The sequence below is a fragment of the Salvelinus fontinalis genome, chromosome 35, assembly GCF_029448725.1.
Source record: "Salvelinus fontinalis isolate EN_2023a chromosome 35, ASM2944872v1, whole genome shotgun sequence".
NCBI classification, from domain to species: domain Eukaryota; kingdom Metazoa; phylum Chordata; class Actinopteri; order Salmoniformes; family Salmonidae; genus Salvelinus; species Salvelinus fontinalis.
In genome coordinates, this window is record NC_074699.1 from 16,548,586 (window position 1) to 16,563,081 (window position 14,496).

At 42.3% G+C, this 14,496-nt stretch overlaps 1 protein-coding gene across 1 annotated transcript; it reads left to right on the forward strand.

Moving 5' to 3' along the window:
* The first annotated feature begins 2,598 nt into the window (after window positions 1-2,598).
* Window positions 2,599-14,219, forward strand: LOC129834126 (uncharacterized). Its single transcript, XM_055898874.1, has 3 exons — window positions 2,599-3,304; window positions 3,823-3,958; window positions 14,054-14,219. Exons 1-3 carry the CDS (start codon window positions 2,959-2,961, stop codon window positions 14,217-14,219), a joined length of 648 nt encoding a protein of 215 aa, XP_055754849.1. The 5' UTR covers window positions 2,599-2,958.
* The last annotated feature ends 277 nt before the right edge of the window (window positions 14,220-14,496 follow it).

Here is a 14,496-nt window from a genome sequence, read left to right on the forward strand (position 1 = left end):
GTTGGTGACTAACTGTGCTGCTGGCAACAATTTAATTATGATTTTTTGCCGACGTTTACTGACACCGGCCATATTCAACAGGTGTTGAGCCCTCGTAAATGAACTATTCTGCACTCTGGTACACTCAGACGAGAGTCCTCTGAAATCGGAGTAGATAGCGAATTTACGAAAGCATCCGAATTTTCATTGATAACGCACGACTATACCATTTAGCTAAGCTAAGAATGACGTGAATAATCAAGTCAATAAACGTTGGGTAGTTAGTTAGATAGCCTATAGTTAATATACTGGCAAGTTTGATGTATAAGTAGCCAACTAACGTTAGGTAGCGAGCTAACAACATACCATTACATACTGCGATAATGATATGCTATGTGGTTCGTAAGAACAGCGTAGCTAACAAATTGTCAGCCAATCTAACTTGTAAGGTAACTTATTTGAAAAGTCATTAATTTATTACATTTCTCAACATTTTCTTAACATTTGTCATAATTAGTTAAAACAATGAATTTGTATTCGCCATCGTTGTACTTCGACTGCATATTTTCTTCAAATCTGGAAACGATGTGAAGCCACGCCCATTTCCTGAAGAATTGCATTATGGGCCCTAAAGTACGGGAATAGTGTCATTGCGTGTATACTTCATATTTTGGCGAATTTAGTACGACATCCGGGAAATTTTGGCATACTAACTATATACATACTATGATCAATAAGCATACTATATACTAAATTTACGTCACAAAAAGTACGGTTAATGCGGTTAAATTGAGTATTCGAACAGAGCTCATGATCCCTTATTGATGTCACTTGTTAATTCCACTTCAATCAGTGTAGATGAAGGGGCAAAGAAGGATTTTTAAGCCTTGAGACAATTGAGACATGGATTGTGTATTTGTGCCACTCAGAAGGTGAACGGGCAAAACAAAAGATTTAAGTGCCTTTGAACAGGGTATGTTAGTAGGTGCCAGGCGCACCGGTTTGTGTGAAGAACTGCAATGCTGCTGGGTTTTCCAAACTCAACAGTTTCCTGTGTGTATCAATAATGGTCCACCACCTCAGGGACATCCAGCCCACTTGACACAACTGTGGGAAGCATTGGAGTCAACATGGGCCAGCATCCCTGTGGAACACTTTCAACACCTTGTAGAGTCCATGCCGCGATGAGTGTTCTGGGGGAGGCAACTCAATACTAGGAAGGCGTTCCTGATGTTTGGTATGCTCAGTGAATATACGTAATTCTTCTGAACCCCTCAAAATTAGTAGCTGATCAGTTGACCCATACAAGATGCAGTACATACCAACTACTAATGTCCGTGTGATCACAGCAACCTCCACTGCAGTCCTCTTCCTTCTGCCTATTGCCCAATGCCAGTCTGTCATCTGAATCCTTACAATAGAAATACAATACATACACAAATGAATTGTGCTTAAAGTGAACAAATTATGACTTTCACTGAATTGAAACTAAGATGAAGAAGAGCATGTTTTACCTCTGTATCAACAGTCTTTACATTATCCTCCTGCTCCCAAAAGTGTCACGCCCTGATCTGTTTCACCTGTCTTTGTGATTGTCTCCACCCACCTCCAGGTATTTTCCCCTGTGTTTCCTGTCTCTACCTCTGTCCTGTGTTTCCTGTCTCTCTGTGCCAGTTTGTCTTGTTTTGCCAAGTCAACCAGTGTTTCTCCTAGCTCCTATTTTTCCCATACTCTGTTTTTTCTTAGCCATCCTGGTTTTGACCCTTGTCTGTCCTGACGCTGAACCCGCCTGCCTGACTACTCTGCCTGTTCTGACCTTGAGCCTGCCTATCTCTTTGTACTGTTTGGACTCGGACCTGTTCACTGAACCCCTGCCTGTCCTGACCTCGAGCCTGCCTATCCCCTGGTACTGTTTGGACTCAGACCTGGTTAATAAACTCTCGCCTGTCCCCGACCTGTCTTTTGCCTACCCCTTTTGTTATCATGAATTTCGGAACTCAACCATCTGCTTCCTGTGTCTACATTTGGGTCTTGCCTTGTACCTTTATACACTGCCCACGATGGTCACACCAGTATTGTATGAAAACCATCCGATCATTGGAGGATTATGTCTGTGCTGCCTGTCAGGACGAGGTTAGGCTTGAGTTCCAGGCGACAGTATCACCTGGAAAACTTTCCATAAAAAGTGGACAAAATGTTTAGTGGAGCTGTTGCAGCTTTCCAATATTTGTTTGTTATTTATTCTCTTTTTATTTGATTTATTGTCATTTTATATCTTGTTATGCAAAGATTGAAATTTGTCTTTCTTATTTAATGTTTGTGATGTTGTTGTGATGTTATTGTGTGATAATATTTGTGTATTATCTTTTATTTGAGAAACATTTTGTAATGTTTAAGATAATAATGTTTGTTTCTTTATACTCTAACTTTGCTTTCTGTGGCACACACTGCTGGTCAACATGAGCTACCAAAATGATTCTGAAGTGTGCCAGGCCTTGCAGTCCCAAGATAGAAGGGGGGGAGGGGATTTGGGAGGCAAGAAATTAGTCTTGCCGAAATCCCCCCCCCCCCCCCCTTCTTATTTCCAATAAACAAATATGCAGTGCCCAGCCTGATTTTATAGAGACTATAGACAGATTTTAAACAGACAAGTATTGTGATTAGGCTACTAGGTCTATTATAACAAAGCCAAATAGTAAATTGGTCTGAGTGCTGTATTTTCTTGGTGAGCAGTTTGTGAAGGTGTAAACAGAGTATGATAATCCTCTTAACAACATAAGCACCAAGCTCATTTTTTGTCCATGTCCAGACTGTCGACCTTCCTGTCCAGACGTATTATGTCTGGTGGAAACATAGTCCGCATTATGGAAATATTTGGCATGGCAACCTCCACAGTTGTAGAATATGTGCAACCGTCCAATTGACTTTTGCTAAGAGAGAGGTGTTGTTAAAGAACATTTATTTTTATCCAACCTGAAAATGTTGGGCAGTGATACTCGGAATTGGTTTGTGAAGAAGCAGATGAGCGGCCGGGGACCATCTGGCAAGAAGAAGAAAACGTGGACTGCCAAAATCCTGAGGCACCATAGGGAGCGGTTACTGAAGGAGCTGGATATCAACAAGGTGCTGCCATACCTTGTGTATGACAGGGTGTTCTCTCTAGTGGAATGCAAGGACATCCTGGGTTATGACACCAATAGGAAAAGGACAGAGATATTTCTGGACAAGTTGTCTTTGAAGGGCCCGGGGGCGTTCTGTTCTTTCTGCTCTGTTCTAGAGGAGGTGTGTCCACACTTGCTAACCTGTTTTCTGCTGGATATTGAAGGTACAGTAAAATTACAGTCTTTAAATCACAAAAGATGTTATTTTTGTCAGTTTCATTGGAAAATGTGCGATGTGTTAATGTTAGTAGCAGGAGGTTTTAACCTGTTCTAAACTACCTAAGAACTGGGATAAAATAGCAACTGTAAGCCACAGCAGTGAGGAGATTATTGTCTGTCCAGTGGGATACGTTTTAACACATGGCTCCTGCATCAGTGCCAGACAGTCCATTGTCCCAATTAGTTAAATGAAGAAAACAATAGAGACAGGGTAATCAGCATTCTGTACTGTCTTCAATTTTGTTTGTATTTTTGTTTACATGTTGTTGTTGTATTCAATTTCTGGTGTTTAGACCTAAACAAAGGAATGAAGGATGAAGTGGCATATTGTAACATGATTTAATTCATCATCTGGGGAAAATGAAGTGTGTTGTCACACCAGTATTTCTTCATCTGGTGGTATAATTTGTTTGAATATTATGGATGCTTTCACTCATTGTTATTATTGTATTATCTCTTACAGATCAGCCTGCGTTGAGGAGCTGTCACAAGCAGGAGGGGGGAGTCATGGCTCCTCACAACCAGGGTGTGTTTCTATCTCAGGAGCGTACAGTGATGCACCCTCTATTCATCTATAATGACCCTCTCTTCAACACCAGGTGAGCAATAATATCTACCAAGAAAACTGCATTCTGCAGCAATCTTACCATCGCCTACAATGGGCTGTAGATGTAGTACCTACTTATAACCACACGATGGTGATATGAGCTGACTTTATTGGGGGTCAGTGGTCTTCTGGCCCTGATACTGGGACACAACTGAATTAATCGGTGTGTTTTCCACCTTAACCTTTAATGATCAATATGTTGTGTCTTAAAACCAATTTAACGGATGTTTGGCAATTCTAACTCTCTAGAGACTTCACACATGCCGTTACCTTCAGACGGCAAGTACTTGTGTCTACAGTAGTGCTGAGCAATTAACTGAAATGTTGGTTATTTATCGTTTTTTAACTAAGTCATTGACTGTCATCGGTTCAATTATGTGAATTCCATTGAATTTTGTCTTTGTCTGTGAGCTCAATGTGCACAATGTGCAGCTTTTCTAGAGATAAATCAGATCAAGCCCGAACTGTGCGATGTAGTAGGGAGTTGTAGTTTCCAACAGGCCCATATTCAACATAGTTTAGCGCAGAAAACGTGTTAATGAACTACAATGGCCATAATCGATTGCACGCCTACTTGTCCGGTCCGTGTTTCTTTTACGCCTGCTATATAAAAGAGAAAAGAATGCGCGATTGAGAGAGAGAGACTCGAGAGCAGTTGCTTCAGGAGGTACATCTACCTGATATACATTCAGCTAAATGATTGATAGTTGGTATTGAAGAACTACTAAAATAGGGATTTTGTCAGACAGCATAGGCAGCAGCTCTATAGAGATGAGATGACTTAGAATGAAGTAATAAAGTTATCAAATAAAACAAATGTAATATACACAACAACTGAAATATTTTATTTAAGTAAAGTGAATAAATGAGTAAAGTGAATAAATGGTGATAAGCAGTAATGGGCAGTCACTACCATTATGGGACTTGTAGTAATTGTTTTATTCTGTGTTGTTACAGCATTCAACCCACATAGTGCATTTAATGTTTAAAAAAATTAACAAAACCAAAATCGAAAACCGTGATTATTTTTTAATCGAATCGAAACCGAACCGACCGCAAAAAGCACTAATCGCTCAGCACTAGTCTACAGTGTCTGCTCTATTGAACAAAGTGGTCCTCTGATCTATTAGCAGTGGGTGTACAGCATTCGATGGAAGATTCCTAAGTGATGCACTGAATGTGGGGTTAAAACAGGAAAATATTGGCTTCTCAAGCAACCCTAGTATCCACACTTGGTGATTAGAGACTGATATAACGACTTAATACCTTTCTGTACAAAATGTTTGTATTTGCATATTTTTATTTGTCTGGTCTGGTGTCACATGATGGACATGTTAAATATTTTGTCCTCATCATCCGTGAGGACTTGCTTGCAGGTCAGTAGCTTATAGACTAGCTGACACAGATGCATGCCAATACCAATTTGGTATCATCTCTCTGAAGGCAGTAATGTCATGTAGCCTTATATTTTACATCTTGAGGAGACTATTAAAAAATATATTATTGTGCGGGCAGTGGACAGTGTGCTATCTGCCGTGAAATTGATGGTGAATGCTTCTGTGAGCTCTTGATGCCAGCATGGCTGTCACAGTGGGCTGTGTAGTATAAATCAAGCCCTGATGATGCTCAGCTTAGAATCTGGTTAGAGAAAGGGAAAGGGGGATACCTAGTCAGTTGTACAAGTGAATGCCTTCAACTGAAATGTGTCTAGGTGTCAATGTGTATGTTGATATGTTTATATATTATCTACTTACTGTCCTATTAGGTGCAGTATATTGTCTGTATGCGAGAGAGGAATATATTATTGGCTAATCCTTATAGGAAATCCAGCTGGTACTAAGTGAATTAGTTAAATAAAGTTTAAATTTAAAAATGTAAAATTGGAGAGACCGAGTCAAAGGGGAAAGTGGACAAGAGACCTCTCGTATTGGATAGAAAATTCTCGCTCATTTACAGTGTTCAAGTACTATGGCAAGAATGTTGCTAACCAACGGTCAAAATCAAATCTATAAGCACATAACCATTCTGTGTTTGAGTCCCTCCATAACAACAGTAAGGCCAGAGTATTTTGTCGCACAAACCCCTTTGGATGGTGCAGTGGAATGTGGAGCCGCTTTTTAGGTCTTGTTTGTTATATCACAACAGTTATGTAATTGTTTTCTATAGTTTCTAGCATTGTCTTTAAAAAATATCCCAACTGGTGATGAGCAGTACAGTTCGGGTTGGAAGCATTTCTTTAAAATATACATGTTTATTCATGAGGTTTATTTCCCATTACAGCTGTAAGCACGCTTTGTTGATATAGCGTTCTGTTTCAACCATAATGTGAAAAGTCAGCAAGTCTGCTGCTTTCTTATTTAGGAACACAATAATGCTTTCTGTGCACAATGTTTTAAGCATAAAGTAGTGTTTTCTGGTTTGAGTTGGTACAATACTGACGGGAGTTATACAATAGCTCTGTTATCTGGGAGTGTAGACGCTTTCTCTCAAAGCGAGATTCACAGCAGAATTCCAGAGCCTGCATCAGAATTATAATTTTTTATCCGAAAAAAATTGTTGCTCTGTCATCAGTTGTGGATTCACTGGAACAGATAAATCATGATCAACATAATGAGATGTCATGATGAAATTATGAAATGGGAGATGGAGAAAAGGGCGTCGTGGTAATGAGGATTCCATGGCGATTGGCTGGGAAGGCCAGTTAAGACAGGGTATGGGGTGGGGTCAAGGCGAGGGACAGAGGTACAAATGTGGACCAATGAGGATAAACAGGGTGAAACAGCTACTTTAAGACATCATGAGATGGCCAGCCAGTGTTCTCTCTTTGTCTTTACTGTACATTCTATAGGCTAACAGCACTGGACTGTACAGCACTGAGTCTGACTGTATGGTGCCGGTCAGCTTCTGGTTTTCTATGCTCTTTCTTATTAATGGCTCTTTAATTCCAAGTCAGCACTCTACACAACAGCCTATAATAAAGTGGGAATAACATGGTAGGAGGATGGTAACAATGTATACCTATAGGTCTGTACATTTCCAATGGATAGGCTATGAAAAGGTTCCTTTCTCGAAAACGGTCTCAAGTCTCTCTTTTCACCCAGACACAGAACATTAAAGGAGTGTGTTTTATCGCAGGTATTCTGGGATTTAGGCCACCGCAGGATGGTGTTCTTTCAGCTCCCTCCACCTTTTAAAGTGTCATCTCATTCACCTGCTTACCTTTCTGTATAACATATTTTGGTAGGCCAGAACCATCAGTCCCAAAATAGAAGGCCTATTTCTACATTTCCAAATGTAGACAAGAGCGCTAACACAGAACATTGCTAATAAATTACAAAGTGCCTCCACACAGACGGCAAAAGTCATTGTCGGATGAAAACGTAAACTTTTCAGGAAATGGAAGGTTTTCCCATTAACGAACATACAATTATAAAACTTCAAAACCTACTTGGAATATATTTTCTTCATCCTAGAGTCATGAAATGTTCAGAGTACATTGAGGGGTTACTGCTTTCAATACATGTAAAAAATATTAAAATCAGACCATATTGTCAGACCATATTGTCCGATTTATATTAATTGAACATACAGTAGAAGAGAATAATAGAAATGTTCCTAGTGTTCCAACACAAAATACTAGGACTTTTTCCATGTGTTATCTTCGATTCAGTCAGGAAACACACATATTTCATTTAAACATTTATTAGAAAATGATTTACAATACGTTAGTCTTGGCGTTAGGCTTTGCTCCTTCGCGGTAGCTCACTGCCAGAGCGTGCATCATGTTAAGATAATTATAATAACAAGCAGTGAGCAAGGTACGCTGTACAAACCCCCTTGTCCCAAAGCAGAGCCCAAACAAGTGGAGGCTGGGAAAGCAGAAAACAAACATGGTGATTAACACGTTACAGCAATAGCATGCCACCAGGAACAACAGCTTAAGCTTGCGCACGGCAGCCAACAAAGAATGTGTGTGCAGAACCTGATTGATTCAATAGACCGCCATATTCAAGTAGTGATGCATCTAATTGGTGCAATATCAGCTGATGCTATTTCAAAGCACTTGAATTTATGTTGCAAATTTGCCACATGTTATTGTTGATGTTGGTGATTTTTTGCTCTATTTATATCTTATTTAGATGGGAACTCAAATACGAGAAGGCAGCTGCCCCAGAAAGTTAGCAGCAGAGAGGCTGTAGCTGGTGTTATCTCACCACGGGAGTTTGGACTCTGTGTCAGGCCTTGTGCACACTGTGCCATTTCTCAGGGTGATTTTTGGGCCATGTGAGGAACCCTGGCAAGCAGGTCCCGTTTTCCCGTCGAGGAGGGACAGCGGGAGGCATTGCTTCCCAGACCGTTAAGGGGCCGTGGAGGAGTTTGTGAGCAGAGTCTGACAGTGAGGTCAGAGTGGACAAAGTAGCCTCTACACAACATGCTCCCCCTGAGGTAAAGGGCTGTGTATTAAGGACAGGAAGTTGAAGACAGGAAGGTACACATACATAGACACCCACACAGACACACACAAAAACATAAGTGCAGTAATTGTATCATAAGAGGAGACATGAAATAAGTTGACTATTTTTATGGTCCATGATCCTCTATTGTCAAGGTACATTTGTGGGTAACTTGTTGAGGTCTTCCATGATATGAGACCATTGAGAAGTTTAAAGGTGCTCTTATGTCCATAACGTACATACAGTAAAATAACAATCACAGCATAAACAACAGTCTTGGCTGAAGTGTGTAGGATGTAATTGGGGAGTCTGGTTTCACTCCACATGCAGTGTAGCCTAATGCTGAGGCCTGTTCCTCCTCCTCTGTATTAACAACACAGGATGCCGTGTCTAAACACAGACTCACTGTTCTCTTCATTTACACGTCCCCTGAGCTTGTGGCTGACAAGGCTGCTGTCTGGACCCTGGTAGTTATACTGAATCACACTTCGTTCTGCATTCCATACAACACCACTGTTTAGGTTCCTGTCACGACAGGAGCAATGTAGCATCTCAGTTTCAGAAATAGTCCTTTGTCATGTCCACTTTGTCATTAGTTGGGTGTGAAATGTTTATACTGTGTTTTCCTTCTTGGTTTCACCTCACAAAACCTAGATTACTGTAGTACTATTCAGATGTACACTATCGCCAACTCCATACAACATATTTTTATACCGAATATTTCTGAACTGACTTTGCTGAATCTATCTGGGAATGAGTTCATGGGCTCATGCTTCGGATCAAAGTTTTTTGTAGTAAGGAGCTGCTCATCGAGGGCACAGTTTCATGACATCCCCTCAGAATGAAGACAGTGGTATCGCCGTGCAAGACCAAAACAAGTAGTTATTTTGCTAGATAATAGCTACATACATCATGTCCAGGTCATATTTCAGTCACAGCCAGGTGCAGTGTGGTTATAACTGTTAATAGCATAATATTTATATAATTTTAAGGCAATTTGTCAGCTAAGTGCCCAAATGTGAGTTTGAAAGCTTCTACACCCTAAAAGGGTTCTTCAGCTGTCCCTATAGGAGAACCCTTTGAAGAACCCTTTTTGGTTGCAGTTTTGGGTTTCATCTAGAAACCTTTCCACAGATGGTTCTACATGAAACCAAAAAGGGTTCTACCTGGAACCAAAAAGTGGGGACCACAGAAGAACCATTTTGGAACCCTTTTTTTCCAAGAGTGTACTTTTCACAACATTGTTCCTGGTTCCATTATGCATCACAGTATGTTTCTACTCATGGCAGATCCTCTTTAGTCAACCAGGGCCTTGTGGAGGTCCCCTGACCCACTACTGCCATAGTATAGTTTCTGGAGACCTACTTACTGCAGAGAGCACAAGATGGATGCTGTAGCTATACCCACTGTCTGTCAGACACACATCACACCACCATCCATTAGGCCCAGACATTCCACTCACTAAGTTTGAGCTGAACTCTTTTGATGGCCATTTTTAGCAACAACTGAAGGTAGGACACAGGCTGACATCAGGGAACTGTAGCAGTTCAAATTCTAAAGCGTGAAAAGTAAACTGTCAACTCTCGTTATCGTGTTAGAGAAGGGAACAAGCTGATAGGTGTTTTTAAAGCACCTTTAGGCTAAACAGGTCCCTACATTGGTACAGTGGCCTGTCTCTGTGGGGCCTAGTTTCAGAGCAGAGTGCAAATGACTCAGATCAAAGATACTGTAGAACCCCAGGAAAAGCTCCAGAAGATGCTCAGGGACATTTATGATTGGATCAGTGACCTGTCGGTCAAAGCTTTTACATCTTGTTAATGAAAAGACGTTGATTAAGGGGTGAGGATGAAGAATCTGTTGCCCTCCAGTAGGGTTCAATACGTGTTGTGAACTCTGGTTAATGGCGGATGCTAGGTCCTATCTAGGCGCTATATGTGAAAGGTCAGATAGCATATGGATAGATGAGTGACAGCTCTGATGCTCCCTCCCCTGAGCTGTGTCTTCAGCTCACAACAGCAGCAGATGGAGGAGGCTTTTCCGCAATACATAGGCTAGCTCACTGAAATTATAATTTAGCAGCACTATATAATATATAATTAATTTAGTTTCAGACTTTTAATTTCAACTAGCCTTTATTATATTATTTCACTTCAACCTGCCAGGGATGTTTATGTTCAGTGCTTCATTCCATCCATTGACTTATCTTCTCTATGTCCTTGATTAACTCCACACACCTCCCTTGGATCCGCTCAATGTATTAAGAACATTTATTTCTCCATGTAGTTCAACTCTAAATGTACCTTCCGCCCAAAGACGCCCCCAGAGCTTTTAAACAACTTCATAGATGGAACCGGCGGTGTCAGAGGAAGGCCCTAAAAATTATCAACGACTCCAGCCAGCCAAGTCATAGACTGTTCTCTCTGCTACCGCACGGCAAGCGGTACCAGAGCGCCAAGTCTAGGTCCAAGAGGCTTCTAAACAGCTTCTACCCCCAATCCATTAAACTCCTGAACATCTAGTCAAATGGCTACCCAGACTATTTGCAGTGCTGCCCCCCTTCTCTTTACACCACTGCTACTCTCTGTTGTCATCTATGCATAGTCCCTTTAATAACTCTACCTACATGTACATACTACCTCAAATAACCGATGCCCCTGCACATTGACTCTGTATCAGTACCCCCCTGTATATAGTCTCGCTGTAGTTTTTTCACTGCTGCTCTTCACGTGTTACTTTTATGTCTTATTCTTATCTGTATTTTTTGAAACTGCAATGTTGGTTAGGTACTCGTAAGTAAGCATTTCACTGTAAGGTTGCATTCGACGCATGTGACTAATACAATATGATTTGATTTGAATCACATAAATGGACAAGTCTGTAGAGCTGTATTATATTGTGTCTTACATTTTGTACACTGAATTATGTTATTACTCTACGCTGTGATGCTATTACGTTATGTAATAGGTTTAGTGCTGTCTTGAGTGAAGGGATAGTGAGAGAGTCTAGAAAGCTTTTAATTAAAAAAGTTGCTTATTAAATTTTGCTATCATGGTAACTGTGTGTGGTGTACGTTACGAAGGCTCAGGGCTGTAGGTTTGTTATTGCTGAGTCCTTCCTTTGCCGTGTGGATAGTGTTCAGTGTGCTCTTCTCTATGCCGGGACAGTGTTAATGATGCAGAAAGTATCAGAATCCAGGAGCCCCAGCCAAGCCCATCCAGACTGTCTCCTGTTTCCCTGGCTTCTGTTCTTTACGGACGCCCATGGTTGAGGAGGAGAGACAGCTCCAACACCCTGCTCTCTCTCTCTCTTTCTCTCGCACTCCACACATACCTCCAGCAGACAGGCAGTGCAGTGAAGGGAGAGGTGCTCTCTTCCGTTGCGGTGCTGGTTCAGGTTTCCTCTGCCTCTGGCTGGGAGCAGTGGGTTTGACCTTGACTCTGGCCCTGCACATCAGATCTGCCCAATGCAGCAGAAACACACACCCCCTGCCTCCCTGCTCCCAGCCCTCTGTCTCTGACAGGTCCTGCCTGGCCTGGCGCAAGTTCAGCTCACAGCCTGGAGAGATAAACACAGGGAAAAAGCAAAGGAATATCAAGGATATTCCGTCTTTCCCTCTTACTCAACATGATCATGTGGGTGTGAATATATTAGCATAAATGTGTTTATTTAGAGAGTGAGACCTGGTTGGTCCTCACAGACCTTAAAACCAATGTCAATGTGGGAAAATGTATTGTGACTTCTCTCTCTTTAGCTGTGCTCATATCAAATCTGTCAATGTTTGTGTGCTTAGGAGTTATTGCATGCAAGGGCCCACCTCTCAAAAGCCTATTGCTAGAGGTGAGCACGGCGGTGCCTTAGTGCTCAGCAGGGGGTGAAGGCAGCTGTGTGTGGGAGGGAGCGGACAGGGTTAAAATGCACTCGTTGAAGTGTTTGTGCAGTTACGTAAGAATTACAGCCATTGCATGAAGTCCAGGCAATGATTACGCACACACACACACACACACACACACACACACACACACACTTGTTTTTCTGTCCTCATAGGGACCTAACATTTATTTTCCCTAACGCCTAACCCTGAACCTAACCCCTAACCCTAATTCTAAACTAATTCTAACCCTTAACCTAACCCTGAGGATAGAAGAACAAGACCAGACACACCCTTCCATAGGGAAGCCGTCTGATAATTTAACCTGAAGGCTTCAGACTTACTAGAACATTGTGCCATAAACAGCACATAACTGACTGTGAGTGCTAGACCTAGCTAAAGGATGTGTAACGTATTTGCGTGACTGATGGTGGTCAATAACAGACCCGGCTAGCTATCCAGTTGCCTGGCGTCAGGTTGAGTGACAGTAGCGGTGATTGTAGCTGGGTCAGCCTCTGGTCTGCAGTGATTACTACTACTCTCTCCCTCTCTTTCACGTGGACAGTTGAGCGCTCCCGCTGAGACATTTATCCCCCAGCTCTTCTGGGCCTACTCAGGGATGCCACTCACTTGCTCTCAAGAAGAAGACTCGAAGTACCTCCCTCCACTGTAACCCTCATCCTCCACTCTGCCTGCAGAGAACCACTTTCACATTCTTGTTATCTGTCCTCACCCTTCACTGACTGACAGGGGCTGACTGATACAGAGTGATGGGTCACATGGACACAACACACTGTAAACATCACAGCTGTGGGAGGGTTTTACATATATTAGGCCTATATGAATATTGTTTCTATCCTGTTGCTTTAAAGATTGATTTCAGCATATTTCCCCCTGGCAATTTGGTGTTCACATTCATTTTAAACCTTTTTTTATGTGTGAAGCATTGAGTCAGCATCCTCACAGCTTTCTGTCAGATCTACATAGAAACATAGTCAGATCAACAGCTCCCTCTCATTGGTTGAGAATGTGATCTGACATAAGTCACTCATGGCATACTGATTCTTTTTGAAAGGTACCGTATTTCAGAGTGTTTTCTCCTAAGCTCAGAGACCTTTTCCCATAACCTTAGCAATTACTTTCGCTGCTGTGTGTTCCCACCTGATCTGCTGAGACCTTTCATGGTGCTCTTGGGAGCTACAAAGACTTCTAATGAGAAGCTAGTAGTTATAGCTTTTATGGTATTTTTACAGTCTCACCCAGTGGGTTATTGCATGATTTTTCTCCCCTTTGTGATTTTGCTTCACGTTTCCTCAGCTATTGGTCTTTGACAAGGGATACGGTTCCATCTTAGGCAGTAGGTAACAGCTTGCCTTTGGCACATGGGTTCTAAAATAGGAGTTTTACTTGCTATAAGAAACCAGTGATTGACCTGTGGCTGGCAATATTTTTATGTTGTAATGCTGCGCTATAGATAGACTACTGGTATGGTAGTGTAGTCATTATTACCTGGTAAGTGTCTCTTTCTGACAGGAGAGTGGATGCTCCAGCATGTGCAGACTCCCCTGTTCATCATTGCCTCAGCATATTTGTGCTGTGATGCACTTAGGGGGAAAAGTCTGAACCAGACTGCTTCTTAAAAGAGAGACGACAGAGGAGGAGAGGGCTGATGTCGAGTCCTGCTTCACTGCCCTGCTGACTGGATCCACACTGTGAGCTCCAAGCATGCCAGTTCTCCCAACCTCCTGCTGTCTCCTGCCTGCAGTCTACACCCGGAGCACTGCGACACAGCCTCCTGCCTGCCTGCCTGGCTGCCCACTCCACCTGGCATCCCTCCTCACACAGAGGCCTTTTTCCTCTCAACTTCCTCTTTCTCCCCTGAAGCTGGAGCCATAAATCACAGCCAGGCCAGTGCCTCATCTCTCAGCTAAGCCGTAGTCCCTCCTCCTAGTTAGGCCTGCCTGCCTCACCGTCCTTCTGGCCCCTCTCTCCAACAGGCCTCCTCCGGGACCAGCCGCAACCACGCGTGCACACCAGTGGAGGCTGGTGGGAGGAGCTATAGAAGGATGGGCTCATTGTAATGGCTGGAATGGAATATTGGAATGGAGTCAAACGTGTGGATACCATTCCATTCATTGCATTCCAGCCGTTACAATGAGCCTCCCACCAGCCTCCTCTGCCACACACACATATACACACATACACATA

Coding starts and splice junctions, on each gene's coding strand:
- LOC129834126 (XM_055898874.1), top strand. CDS start 2,959: ATGTTGGGCAGTGATACTCGGAATTGGTTTGTGAAGAAGCAGATGAGC. Junction 3,305..3,822: donor TTTTCTGCTGGATATTGAAG/GTACAGTAAAAT, acceptor TATCTCTTACAG/ATCAGCCTGCGTTGAGGAGC. Junction 3,959..14,053: donor GACCCTCTCTTCAACACCAG/GTGAGCAATAAT, acceptor TCCTGCCTGCAG/TCTACACCCGGAGCACTGCG.